General features: G+C 37.6%; 3 protein-coding genes across 5 annotated transcripts; 2 read left to right on the forward strand and 1 right to left on the reverse strand.

The window, feature by feature from the left end:
• Positions 1-535: 535 nt before the first annotated feature.
• On the reverse strand, positions 536-8,883 carry LOC119769767. Of its 3 annotated transcripts, none has more exons than XM_038263341.1 (2): positions 8,848-8,874; positions 536-1,064 (listed from the first exon to the last, which is right to left on the reverse strand). In XM_038263341.1, the coding sequence occupies exons 1-2, from the start codon at positions 8,851-8,853 to the stop codon at positions 597-599; spliced, it is 474 nt and encodes a 157-aa protein (XP_038119269.1). In that variant the 5' UTR covers positions 8,854-8,874; the 3' UTR covers positions 536-596. The 3 variants fall into 3 exon arrangements, with proteins under 3 accessions (XP_038119269.1, XP_038119270.1, XP_038119271.1); XM_038263342.1 differs by lacking the exon at positions 8,848-8,874 and adding an exon at positions 1,125-1,184; XM_038263343.1 differs by lacking the exon at positions 536-1,064 and adding an exon at positions 8,317-8,790 and having other exon boundaries at positions 8,848-8,883.
• On the forward strand, positions 1,451-2,086 carry LOC119769765. Its single transcript, XM_038263338.1, has 2 exons — positions 1,451-1,500; positions 1,558-2,086. The coding sequence occupies exons 1-2, from the start codon at positions 1,495-1,497 to the stop codon at positions 2,023-2,025; spliced, it is 474 nt and encodes a 157-aa protein (XP_038119266.1). The 5' UTR covers positions 1,451-1,494; the 3' UTR covers positions 2,026-2,086.
• Positions 8,884-9,173: 290 nt separating the features above from the next.
• Positions 9,174-9,801, forward strand: LOC119769766. Its single transcript, XM_038263339.1, has 2 exons — positions 9,174-9,223; positions 9,284-9,801. Exons 1-2 carry the CDS (start codon positions 9,218-9,220, stop codon positions 9,749-9,751), a joined length of 474 nt encoding a protein of 157 aa, XP_038119267.1. The 5' UTR covers positions 9,174-9,217; the 3' UTR covers positions 9,752-9,801.
• The last annotated feature ends 3,998 nt before the right edge of the window (positions 9,802-13,799 follow it).

Raw genomic sequence — 13,799 nt, forward strand, 5'->3', positions numbered from 1 at the left:
ATAAGAGGTCTCCGCATGAAGTTATGGCTACACGACGAAACCAGCAAGAAGTTTACTCCGGACTCGCAGTGAGAAGAGAAGGGCAACGAAACCGAATCTTTATTAAACTTTGAAGTGCTGCCATGGGTAGGGAATCTCCACGTGGTGCGGAGTAAATAAACGTACAGCTACAATTCTTAGCGGTTGTGCTATCTTGACATATTCAACATGTAGTAAATTTTTAACATAAACAAAAAACTGAAACATAGATTGAAAACCATAGTCCGATACCCCAGTGAGTCAAGCAAGCACGACGCTGACAAATTCTTCTACACAAGGTAGAAATCAAATCGCTCGAGGTTGGCAGATTGGCCCCTCCTCGCAGGTCTCACCTCTATCTCCGGCGACAGTACATGGACAGAGTGATGAGGAGGTACCGCGATGAGAGTATACGTGAGCGGGAAATGAAGGCAAAAGGTCAGATGCATCAAAACTTCGCCCCGCGTGTGTATTGACAGGGCAAAAGCCAGAAATGACTAGACGCTGAGAGAGTGGTTTGAGTAGTTTATTGCGTAAACAACAGATCACAGTCAATTTCGGGAAATTTTATCAAAATTTCAGGCAACGATCAGCTTCTGGTTGATGGCATGTCCGACCAGCGGGGCCACATGGACCGATCCGGGGTTGGCAGCGACGTACTTGGCGGACGGAATCGCCGCTCCCAGGTAGTTATTGTATCCGTAGCCGTACGACGAAGCCAGCGGAAGTCCCCACGGGTTGACCTTGGCAACATTAGCCTGGACGACGGTCTTTCCACCGAGTCCGTACCAGTTGTTGGTGTAGCCGTTGGAGTAGGTCGCTGGCCATGCCGCCGCCGAGGACCACTGGTTGACTCCGTACGGGTAGCTGTTCAGACCGCTCCAGGAGTTGAGGCCATTCCAAGAGTTCAGGCCGTTCCAGGAGTTGAGACCGTTCCAGCCGTTCCACGAGTCCACGCCGTAGGTGGACACTGCAGGCCACGCCGACGGGACATATCCAGCTTGGGCAGCAACGGCCAAAGTGGCAACGAACAGAGCGATGAAGGCCTACGGAAGAAGTTGTATGTTTTGGTATGCAAATCCGGCTAGACTTGGTAGTGAAGTTACCTTCATGGTTTAACAACTAATTGAGTACTAGACAAGTTGTCTTTGTAAGAACTGTTGATGAACTATACTGACAAGAATGAGGACAAGCGATTTTATACGATTTTGAGTCGACGACATAGGATTCAACTTTATATCTTAACTATTGTTTCCTTATAACTTGATTTTAGATTCCTCGTAAATCGTCCAACCGTAACGTTCATTACAAATTTAATTGGGTTAAACTTTTTGAAGTGATTGTGTTGCAGTGCAAATGAAATGTGTCACCTTCAACCAATTTGGTATAAATTGACGTCCAAAGCCTTCTTTTGGTATAGTTCATCAACAGCTTCAACAAATCAGGTTCGTGCAAGACTCAACCATCCGTGAAACCATGAAGGTAAGTTCACCAACAAGTCTCGTCCAACGAATCGATGATAAACAACTACTTCCGTAGGCCTTCATCGCTCTGTTCGTTGTCACTTTGGCCGTTGCCGCCCAAGCTGGATATGTCCCGTCGGCGTGGCCTGCAGTGTCCACCTACGGCGTGAACTCGTGGAACGGCTGGAACGGTCTCAACTCCTGGAACAGCCTCAACTCCTGGAATGGCCTCAACTCCTGGAGCGGTCTGAACAGCTACCCGTACGGAGTCAACCAGTGGTCCTCGGCGGCGGCATGGCCAGCGACCTACTCCAACGGCTACACCAACAACTGGTACGGACTCGGTGGAAAGACCGTCGTCCAGGCTAATGTTGCCAAGGTCAACCCGTGGGGACTTCCGCTGGCGTCGTCGTACGGCTACGGATACAACAACTACCTGGGAGCGGCGATTCCGTCCGCCAAGTATGTCGCTGCCAACCCCGGATCGGTCCATGTGGCCCCACTGGTCGGACATGCCATCAACCAGAAGTTGATTGTTGCCTAAAATTTTGATAGAATTTCCAGAAATTGACTGTGATTGGTTATTAAACGTAGCGATAAACCATTTTGCACCTATCTAGTTGTTTTTCAATCATTTGTTTTCTAAATGTGAGCATCGATGATTTTTTATTCTCGAAAAAAAAACTTTTAGCTACTCTGTTCATCCGAAATTTACAAAAATTTCAGTCACTTTTAAAAAATCCCATACATGCTAATTAACGTCATCATTCGATATCCGGACACTTATAGGCACATCATTTTTGTTATAGCTGGCAAAAAATCATGTAATACGTTGAAAAAGTAGAAATATCAACAGTTTTAAGAGAATGCATGAAAAATAAGTCTTTTCTAACAATTTTTCATCAGAAATTTGAAATTAAATTGGCTTGTTGTACTTCGAATCCCGAACACTGAAAGAAGCTGATTCGAAATCCGGACTCTTTTGATTCGAATTCTGGACACTCCATTTTGCTTAAGAATCGCACAAATTTAGACTGAAATTTCAATTAATGGCATTCTTTAGGTCTCAAATAGACTGTTAACATCAATACAATCGATATTTTGTAAAAAAAAAATGATAGGATTTGAAGAAATCAGAACCAAAAATTTCTGCTTTGCCTTCTCGATGCTTGAAACGCCTATGAAATATTTCAGCGAAACGTTTCACTGTTTTTGTAAACATATAGTTTTATTTAATTTCATTGTTTCGATATTGGCTACAGCGTCCAAACATATTTTGAATGAAAGTTGATGTTAAAATTCTCCAGATAAAACAGTTTTAACAATAATTGTGCGAACTTATATCCAAATAATTGATAAAACAAGATGGGGTGTCCGGGTTTCGAAGCGTCCGGGAATTCGAATCATGGCGTTATGATTATAAAAGCAGGAAAATGCATTTGAGCAATTCTCTACCAAATTTTAAAAGGGTCAAACATTGAATATTACGCCCATTTAAAATGCAAGTCTTGATTTAAAAATTTTCATAATATTTTTTCGAAAAGATCGGAAAATTTCACGAATGTTTCATAAATTAACATTGAAAATCGGACCATTAGTTGTTGAGATATCGTCATTAGAAAATGGTGGGCTGTTTGGGTGAGACTTAGAAAACTTCAATTTTCGTTTTTCTTTTTCTTTAAGCCGCTGTATCTCAGCAACCAAAGGTCCAATCTTCAATGTCTCTTAGACAATTTTATAGCAAATTTTCTGAACTTTTCAAAAAATATACTTTTAGAAATGGTCACTCATGGTCTTTTTTTTTTAAATTGAAAAACTGCAAATATTTCGCTAAAATCAAACTTTCGGTGGCTATATCTAGAAAACGGAGCCCTTTATCAAAAAATATGTAAAGTACTTTTCGATTGTAAATTCAATTTTGCATTAAAAAATAATGTCAAACTTGTTTTTGCATGAAACTTCGATTTTTTCAAAAATCACTATTTTTTCAAAAAATCATAACTCGGCGGCAGATTTTTTGACCATGTTTCTCTATGGCTCGAAAGTTGCGGATTTTTGTCCCCTAAAACATATCAAAAAATCTCGAAAATCAAAAAATACATATTTTGGGAAATTGAGTTTTAGTGAAAAAATAGTTGATAAAAAAATTCTCAAATTTTTTTTCCGTGTACCTATTTTTTTCTCAAAAGTCCTCAACAATACCTACAACTTTGCCAAAGACACCAAATTGATCAGAAAATTCACTCAAAAGTTACAGCTGTTTGTATATTTACATACCATTTTTGTATGGACAGCTGCCAAAATTGTATGGAGACTTGTATGGGTGAACCAATGACACAAAATAGCATATTTGGTCATAGGGAAGACCCCCACAAAGTTTGAGTCAAATAAAAAAATACAAAAAATAAAAATGGTCGAAATCGGCCGATTTCGTAGAGAGTTGCTCATTTCGAATTGTTCTCAGTTCATTAGATTCCTACTTCAATTAATAGTTAGTAGTATATACAACAAGTTGCAAAACGAGGATTTTTTCAGCACGAGACGTACTACGAGTTTTTCAACGAGTTCCGTACAACTTTTTTTTGCAATTCTAAAAAACTCCCTTTGAATAGAATTATAGGACAAAACACCATTCGAAACTTCGGATAATCGAATCACGAAATTTTTTACCGCTGTCTTATTTTTGATTTTTGAACTTTAGTATGCTACTCTAAGTTGATTTAGAATTTTTAAATTCAAGATGGCGGCCGAAATGGTATTTTTGACATATTGAAAAAATGCATTTTTTAATGTTATAGACAATCAACCATTCAAATTTGACTAAAATCGGGTTGCAGAACTCGAGTTTGATGTTAAAAGTAATTAAATAAAAATATGTTTTTTTCGTCCGTGATTCGATTATCCGAAGTCCCATACAAACCTTCGGATAATGGCAACCTCGGATAATCGAGTCTTAACTGTATATTAAAAAGACAAAAGTGTTTAATTTCGAACGCCTCAACGGCGTAAGTCCGAACAAAAGTGTATAGAAAGATTAGTTAAATTTATATTCCCGAGGGTTTTTATTCAATAGAGTTCAATGTAAACATATCTATCGCTTCTTTTTAAATAAAATATTTTAAAAACATTTCACTATTTTATTATTATAGAAATAAAGTGCGGATTTCATGAACACTATTTTTGTGAATAATGAAAATGTACTCTATTGAAAACATTACCTTTAACATATTTTCAGACTGTATGGTTGAGTCATGTGGCACACATAATTTGCAATAAAGTCTTTAGGACCTCTTAAGTAAAGAGTTAGATATTCATTTAATTTATTTTTGAACCCAATAATATTGAATGCACAAAATTACCATTGCTGAAATGAAGAATGTCTTAAGTCATGGATCAGAGAATTCCATGCTGTTTCAACATAAAAAATGAAGCCATAAATAAAAATAATTACGAATGTCCCATTTTTGGTTAAGTTACTAAATGAGATATACAACAGCAACTTCTTTAAAACATACTTTCTTTATTGGTTAAGTGTAGGGGAGAGTGGGGAGACTTGATCCCCTTTTTTTGTATCGCACATAATTCTGTCAATTTCTTACAAAACTATGATCTTTTTGCGTGAATTGAAAGCTTAAACATTCAACTATGTTTGGCTGATAAGGGTAATTCATCAAAAAAACTCTTCGAATCATGCCAAGCGTTTTAAACAAATATTTTTAACCGGCATTTTCAAAATGTTGGGGGTAATATGTTTATCAAACAATTCATGTATAAACATATTTTTTTGAACAATTTTTGAGTGCTTTCTATACTTATCAAAACAAAGAAAAAAGATCTATTGGAAGTTTTTTGCAGCACTGTTAAGAAAAATGTGTGTAACTCAATCTAAAATTTTTTAAATTTTTTTTCTTTGTTTTCTACAATGAGTTTTAGTCAATTTAGCACAACTTTCTAGAACAAAGCTAATTGTTTTACCCACATGCTGACGAGATACAGGCTTGGGATCAAGTGTCCCCGGGGATCAAGTCTCCCCACTCTCCCCTACATTTTACACTTTAACATTTTGCGATAGAAAATGTTCCAATCATCTTTGTTTGAAGTTAAATAGAACTGTTAAGAATAAGTTTTTAAGATATCAAAACTGAACTGTCTTTTCTATATTGATTCTAAATTTTAAAACAAGTTCACAAACTTCACTGAATCTGACAAGCATTGAACATTCAACTCTTTATTACAAGTTTTTGCACTTCAAAACTCCCTGCCAAAGCCACCTCGTACGACACCCCATAAACTATAAGAAAAGCACCCAAAATTACATTCCCCACACGAGTAACCGTGCAATATCCAGCGCAAAAAAAACGAAACATTGTTTGCCATTATACAATATTGGTCGACTTCTTGTGGGTAAAGTTCGAGTAAAGTTCCAGACGACCAACCTAAGCAGGCGGCGCGTACCTTTCAGCAGCAAGAAAACACAATATCCGCCCAAAGGTAGACTCGTTAACGCTCTCGAACCGGTTCAACTCGTCTACAGTTGCCCGTGGGGTCATCCGTAGGTGACGTAGAATGGGGTTAGACAAAATCGATGTTTTTTTTACATGTGACATTATATTGAATTTGAAAAGTTGATGATTTTATCATCAGAATTTATGAACAAGCCAAATCTGCAAACATTCCTTAGGTGTTGCATACCGTAAGGTGAAAGAAAAGATTTTCGTCGAAAAAGGTCGCCACCACACAAGTCTAACTTGCACAATTGTTGGTTTTTCACGTTTCCACTAGCTCTTGTGACACTCTGAAATTCATAAGGCAAGCATTTTCATCGTCACCCTCCAAAGTGGGTCGCACTGAAATATGTCGCAAAAAATGTGCTACTATTTTACCGACTTTAGGATTCCGCCAAGATTTGATTTATACTTACCAGAAAGACTTGGTTCTTCCCCTTAAAAAGACACACCTCGCTCACCACAGCGAAGGTGTTTCGCGAAATATCTCAAAAGTCCTCACCACAATATCCAATGAAAAGGTGCTTTTTAATCTAATTTTATGCCGGCTTCCTCGTAGAATTTTCACACCCGCAACACTTTCGAATCAAGAGCGAGAGCTGTTCACGACGATGACGTCGAAAGATTCTTCACCGTATTCGCCAATTCCTTGGAAAAGAAAAACCTCCCTCACCACCACCAGATTAGCATGATTTAGTGGCTGCTGCTGCTGCCGAGCTAAAGAAGGTGAATTCTGATGGCGAAGCAGCAGCGAAATTTGCATAATAAAGTGTGAAGAATTTTGGTTGAATCGTAAAATTTATGATGAATATTTCTGCCAGGTGGGTGGAGGTGGCAGTGAAATACCGCGGTGTTTGGTGGGTTGCCTACTTGAAGGGTGAAATGAATAAATAACGTCATGATTCGAAATCCGGACACTTAGTAGCATATCATTTAAGTTATAGCTGGCAAAAAATCATGTAATAAGTTGGAAATGTAGAAATATCATCAGGATGTAGTATAAACAGTCAGTTTCAAGAAAATTCATGCAAAATATGTATTTTCTAATAATTTTTCATCAGAATTTGCAAATTAAAATGACTTGTTGTGCTCCGAATCCCGGACACTGATAAAAGCTGATTCGAAATCCGGACACTTTTGCTTCGAATTCCGGACACTCGATTTTACTTATGAATCGCACAAATTTGGACTGAAATATTAGTGAATGGTATTCTTTAGGTCTCAAATAAGCTGTTAACATCAAAACAATCGATAGTTTATATAAAAATTTGCTAGAATTTAAGGAAATCGAAACCAAAATTTCTGCTTTGCTTTCCGGTGCTTCTTACGCCTATGAAATGTTTCAAGTGAAATGTTTCGCATTTTTGGTAATCTTTTAATTTTATTGTATTTAATTGTTTTGGCATTTACTACAGCGTTCAAACAAACTTAAAATGAAAGTTGATGTTGGAATTCATCAAATAACACAGTTTTGACATTCATAATACGAACTTATATCCAAATAATTGATAAAACAAGATAGAGTGTCCGGGTTTCGAAGCGTCCGGGAATTCGAATCATGACGTTAGTATCATTTTTGGTGGGCGGTTTGGCGGTGGGTGAAACTGTGATGCCAGAATAAAGTTTTTCATATTTTTGTCAAAGTTTTTTTCTAACCATTTTTTAATTTCTTAGAGTTATTTGATTGCTTCTATGTTCCTATTTATTTTTTGTTAAATATTTTTATTTACTGGCCATTTGCCTTATGAATTATACTTGATGGTTATATCTAAATATGTATCTAACTTATGAACTACAAAACATTTTTTTTACGAAATGCATTGATTATCTCATCTCATTACGTCAAAAACTATGAATCTTGAACGGCTTAAAGGCACTGAATAGCTTGAAGAAATAGATGAACTCTTACAAATGAATTACAAAAAAAAACTAAAGACATGTACCATTTATTTCTGGAGTTTTTTTTTTTTTTTGAATAGGTTCAGCAAACCAAATTTTTAGTTTTTGCTTTTTTAAAGTGTTTTTTAATACCCCTGACTCAAGGCGGTTTCTTAAACACCCCAAAAGCAAAAACTGGAAATTTGGTTTATTGGACCTTTAAAAAAAAAACTTCAGATTTGTAAAAATCTTTAAATTGAATTTTTGGCTTAGTCAAACTTTACAAAATTATTGTGTGATGCAAAATCAATTGTTAAAATATGTGAAGTTTGTTGCGCTGTGCATCGTCTTTTGAAGTAAAACAACATTTTGCAATTTTGGGAGTGATTTCAATTACAGTGGAAAAACTTGAAACAAGAACGCTGATTCAAATTTCAAATCAAATGCTTTATTTCACCATAGTAAACCAAAACTTCTTAAGCAACAATCAGCTTCTGGTTGATGGCATGTCCGACCAGCGGGGCCACATGGACCGATCCGGGGTTGGCAGCGACATACTTGGCCGCCGGAATCGCAGCTCCCAGGTAGTTGTTGTATCCGTAGCCGTATGACGAAGCCAGCGGAAGTCCCCACGGGTTGACCTTGGCAACGTTAGCCTGGACGACGGTCTTTACACCGAGTCCGTACCAGTTGTTGGTGTAGCCGTTGGAGTAGGTCGCTGGCCAAGCCGCCGCCGAGGACCACTGGTTGACTCCATACGGGTAGCTGTTCAAACCGTTCCAGGAGTTCAAGCCGTTCCAGGAGTTGAGACCGTTCCAGCTGTTCCACGAGTCAACACCGTAGGCGGACACTGCAGGCCACGCCGATGGGACATATCCAGCTTGGGCGGCAACGGCCAAAGTGGCAACAAACAGAGCGATGAAGGCCTACGGAAGTAGTTGTTTATCATCGATTCGTTGGACGAGACTTGTTGGTGAACATACCTTCATGGTTTCACGGATGGTTGAGTCTTTGACGAACCTGATTTGTTGAAGCTGTTGATGAACTATACCAAAAGAAGGCTTCGGACGTCAATTTATACCAAATTGGTTGAAGATGACAAATTTCATTTGCACTGCAATACAATCACTTCAAAAAGTTTAACCCAATTAAATATGTAATGAACGTTACGGTTGGATGATTCACGAGGAATCTAAAATCAAGTTATAAGGAAACAAAAGTTAAGATATAAAGTTAAATCCTATGTCGACGACTCAAAATCGTATAAAATCGCTTGTCCGAATTCTTGTCAGTATAGTTCATCAATAGTTCTTACAAAGACAACTTGTCTAGTACTCAATCAGTTGTTAAACCATGAAGGTAAGTTCACTACCAAGTCTAGCCAGATTTGCATACCAAAACATACAACTTCTTCCGTAGGCCTTCATCGCTCTGTTCGTTGCCACTTTGGCCGTTGCTGCCCAAGCTGGATATGTCCCGTCGGCGTGGCCTGCAGTGTCCACCTACGGCGTGGACTCGTGGAACGGCTGGAACGGTTTCAACTCCTGGAACAACCTCAACTCCTGGAACGGCCTCAACTCCTGGAGCGGTCTGAACAGCTACCCGTACGGAGTCAACCAGTGGTCTTCGGCGGCGGCTTGGCCAGCGACCTACTCCAACGACTACACCAACAACTGGTACGGACTCGGTGGAAAGACCATCGTCCAGGCTAATGTTGCCAAGGTCAACCCGTGGGGACTTCCGCTGGCGTCGTCGTACGGCTACGGATACAACAACTACCTGGGAGCTGCGATTCCGGCAGCCAAGTATGTCGCTGCCAACCCCGGATCGGTCCATGTGGCTCCGCTGGTCGGACATGCCATCAACCAGAAGCTGATCGTTGCTTAAAAAAGTATTGGTTCAATTTGGTTAAATAAAGCATTGATCTGTGATTTAAATCAGTGTTATCATTTCCAGCAAATCTCCCTTTCCAAGCACCACAAAAATCAGAACAAACATCAGCTCAAACCGCAATCCCCCAGCATGTGGTTTTCCACATGTAATTCACACCATGTTACATGTCAATTCCCAACCTCCTGAACTCCAATTAGTACCTCCCTGCATGCATCTCCTGCTGATGTTGATGCAAACAACATCAACAATTAGCAGCACTCACACCGGGTGCCGTGATTGGTGTCCCTGATGGATGGCGAAACTGGCACGAGCATCGGAAAAATCACACCCATGTCCTCTGCCTGTTCTGGAAAATGATGATGGATTGCGCTCTCGCAAACAGGTAAACAATAAATTTAGCACACACAGTGTGGCATAATTGAAGGAACAACTCATTTTTTGCAGGGATTTATGGTGACATAAATCAGCGCAAAGTGTGCCGATGGCAGATTTGACGTGACCTACTCAAAATCAATTTAAAAAGTTTATTTTCCTAAATAAATCTTCAGGTGGCTTCAGCTACTTGACGTAATTGGCTAGAATTCCTCCGGCTCAACTGAATTGCAAACACAATCTTTACAATCTACGGCGGTGTTTGTTTTAATTCATCCAAACACTTACACATGGAGTACCGAACTGATAAGGTTTGTTCATTATCAGCGATGTTCCAGTGGCTTAGAATGAAACTTGTCACCATTACACACTTGCCACTTTGAAGCTAGGTTGTTTGTAAATACTTTTATTAAATCCTATATAAAAAAAATCGTTCTACAGCATTGCCTTGGCGTTCTCGATTGCCTCCGGGAGCCTCCAACATGTTTATGGCACATTTTGAAGAACTTCATAAGACCTTTCGAATGCACCTAAGAGAATGGGTATGGATGAAGTTTTACGCAAATGCGAGCAATTTTAAGATTTTTTTAAAAAATTTTTGGACCTCAAACTTCATAGCCCGTTTTACCCTACTTTCATTTGTCGTAGAGGGCTCAGATTTGAGTTCATCTCATGTATAGACAAACAGACGCCGACGAATATAAACTATAGACAAAACGGAGCACTTCGATACGACCTCTAGAACAAACCGAGCAAAATCTACAAAAACTGCCTCTTAAGATTTCACACGCAATAACCAGGAAGGTTGTTCTCTTTTTCTAATTAATATTATTTTGACGATTTTCGATCACCGTTATTTTTTGTGATTACGGGTTTTGATTGATATTTTTCGGTGATTAATAACAGACGTAGATTTGTGTAAGTGGTCTTTTGTGTTAAATTTTGACGAAGATTGTAATGTTTATGTGTTTTTTGTAATAAAAATTTTACAATTCTGAGGATTGAGGATGGCCGAAAAAAACGAGTAGGCCGAAACGTAAACAAATCAAACCGAAAAATATCAATTAAAGCCCGTAATCACAATTAATATTATTGCTACTTTTTTGGACTTTACAGGTGAATAAAAAAATGAAAAAAAAGATGAATAAAAACTGCATACTTCGATGCTTTTCTATTCTCGATGTTCTATTTTGATTAGAGTGCCCAGAACATGAGAGTTTTTCAAAACCTGGCTCCACAAGCTGAATATTATTCCTTGAGCTACTTAAGGACTAAGAGCAAATCGGTCAACATTTACCAATTTATACTCAAAGGTGATGTTTGTATGGGAAAACCGAAAAAATGTACGATTTTATTATTAACATCCAATTATTCCCAAATTTGCAAATTTAATGTTCTACTACTTTGTGGAACATACCAAAACTGCAGAACATAATCCTGAATATGTTCAAAAAAAAATCATTTTTTTATGAAAAACATTTTTTATCATTTTGAGACTCTTCTATCAAACCACTTCTGAGCAATTCTCTGAGATTTCGGTCATTCGTTTTTTTTTTTGTATTTTTTAACACTGGAACGCCCAACGCATGACCAACTTACACGGACGCCCAAGCCTCCAAAAAAAGGTGGAACGGTAACTTCAACTCGCTGGTTCTAGGGCATAACTCAACCAATCGGGACAATTTTTCTTTCCAGTGATTTGTTAGGATGTCTAGATAATTCTAGAACTTTGCAGAACTTAATTTGATCAAATATCTAATTTTTGCGATCGAAAACATCGTTCCACCTTTTTTTAAAAAAAAAACTGCTTCCACGGAATTTTCGGCGAATTTTTTTTTTACACGCGAAAAAAAAAGTTGGAACGATGTTTTTGGTCGCAAAAATTAGAGATTTGATCAAATTAAGTTCTGCAAAGTTCTAGAATCATCTACACCCAAAGTTAAAGAACGAGGGGATAGTCCTCACGAAAAGAAACGTGAGGAAAGTGCTATTTTTCGAGAGTATAGTCCTCTCGCGTGTTCATTCGTTCATTGGAACAGTTCATCCTATTGAGTGGCTTATATGGACAAATGACCGCCACTTAGTTACCGAACCATGGTGGCCTATACGGCAAAGGCACGGTTCAATATGCCGAAGGTCTTGGGTTCGAGTCTCGGTACCGGTTCTTTTTTTTTTTGATGGATGAACTTTTTTTGAAGATGAACCCATGAGTAAAGTGTTCTCGGTAATTTCGGGATTTATCCTCTCAGTCCGCGCACAGTACCATTTTACTACCGAATCGTGCTCTTTATCCTCTCATATGCCGATGCCCAGTTCTGGGTGTAGACATCCTAACAAATCACTGGAAAGAAGAATCATCTTGATTGGTTGAGTTATGCCCGAGAACCAGCGAGTTGAAGTTACCGTTCCAACTTTTTTGAAGCTTTGGGCGTTGGAATGTTAATCCGGCTGAATATTTTTTGGTGCCTTCGGTATGCCCAAAGAAGCCATTTTGCATCATTAGTTCGTTCATATAATTTTCCATACAAATTTGGCAGCTGTCTATACAAAAATGAAATGTGACAATTCAAAAATCTGTATCTTTTGAAGGAATTTTTTGATCGATTTGGTGTCTTCGGCAAAGTTGTAGGTATGGATATACACTACACTGAAAAAAAATGATACACGGTAAAAAATTTTTTGGTGATTTTTAATTTCAATTTTTGTCACTAAAACATGATTTTCAAAAAAAAACACTTTTTATTATATGTTTTAGAGGACATCAAATGCCAACTTTTCAGAAATTTCCAGAATGGGCAAAAAATCTTTGACCGAGTTATGATTTTTTGAATCAATTCGGATTTAAAAAAAAATCGAAATATTGGTCGCAAAAATTATTCAACTTCAGTTTTCGATGCAAAATCAAATTTGTAATCATAAAGTACTTTAGTGAAATTTTGATAAAGTGCACCGTTTTCAAGTTATAGCCATTTAATGTAACTTTTTTCAAAATAGTCGCAGTTTTTGATTTTTTTGAAACAGTACCCATGTTTGCCCACTTTTGAAAAAAATATTTTGAAAAGTTGAGAAAACTCTCTATATTTTGCTTTTTCGGACTTTGTTGATACGACCCTTAGTTGCTGAGATATTGCCATGCAAAGAGTTAGAAACAAGAAAATTGATGTTTTCTAAGTCTCGCCCAAACAACCCACCGTTTTCTAATGTCGATATCTCAGCAACTAATGGTCAGATTTACAATGTTAAAACCTGAAACTTTCGTGAAATTTTCCGATTCCGATTTCAAAAGTTGGCAAATATGGGCACTTATTTAAATAAATAATAAACTGCGACTATTTTCAAAAAAGTTACCTAAAAATGGCTATAACTTGAAAACGGTGCACTTTATCAAAAATTCACTTTAGTACTTTTTGATTGCAAATTCGATTTGACATCGAAAAATGAAATTGAAAAAAAATTGCGACCAATATTTCAATTTTTTGAAAAAAAAACTGTATTGATTCAAATATCATAACTCGGTCAAAAATTTTGCCCATTCTGGAAATTTCTGAAAAGTTGGCATTTGATGTCCTCTAAAACATATAAAAAAATGAAAAATAAAATAAAAATAGTGTTTTTTACAAATCAAGTTTTAGTGACAAAAAGTGAAATTAAAAATCACCATTTTTTTATC

Source organism: Culex quinquefasciatus, chromosome 3, assembly GCF_015732765.1.
Source record: "Culex quinquefasciatus strain JHB chromosome 3, VPISU_Cqui_1.0_pri_paternal, whole genome shotgun sequence".
NCBI classification, from domain to species: Eukaryota; Metazoa; Arthropoda; class Insecta; order Diptera; family Culicidae; genus Culex; species Culex quinquefasciatus.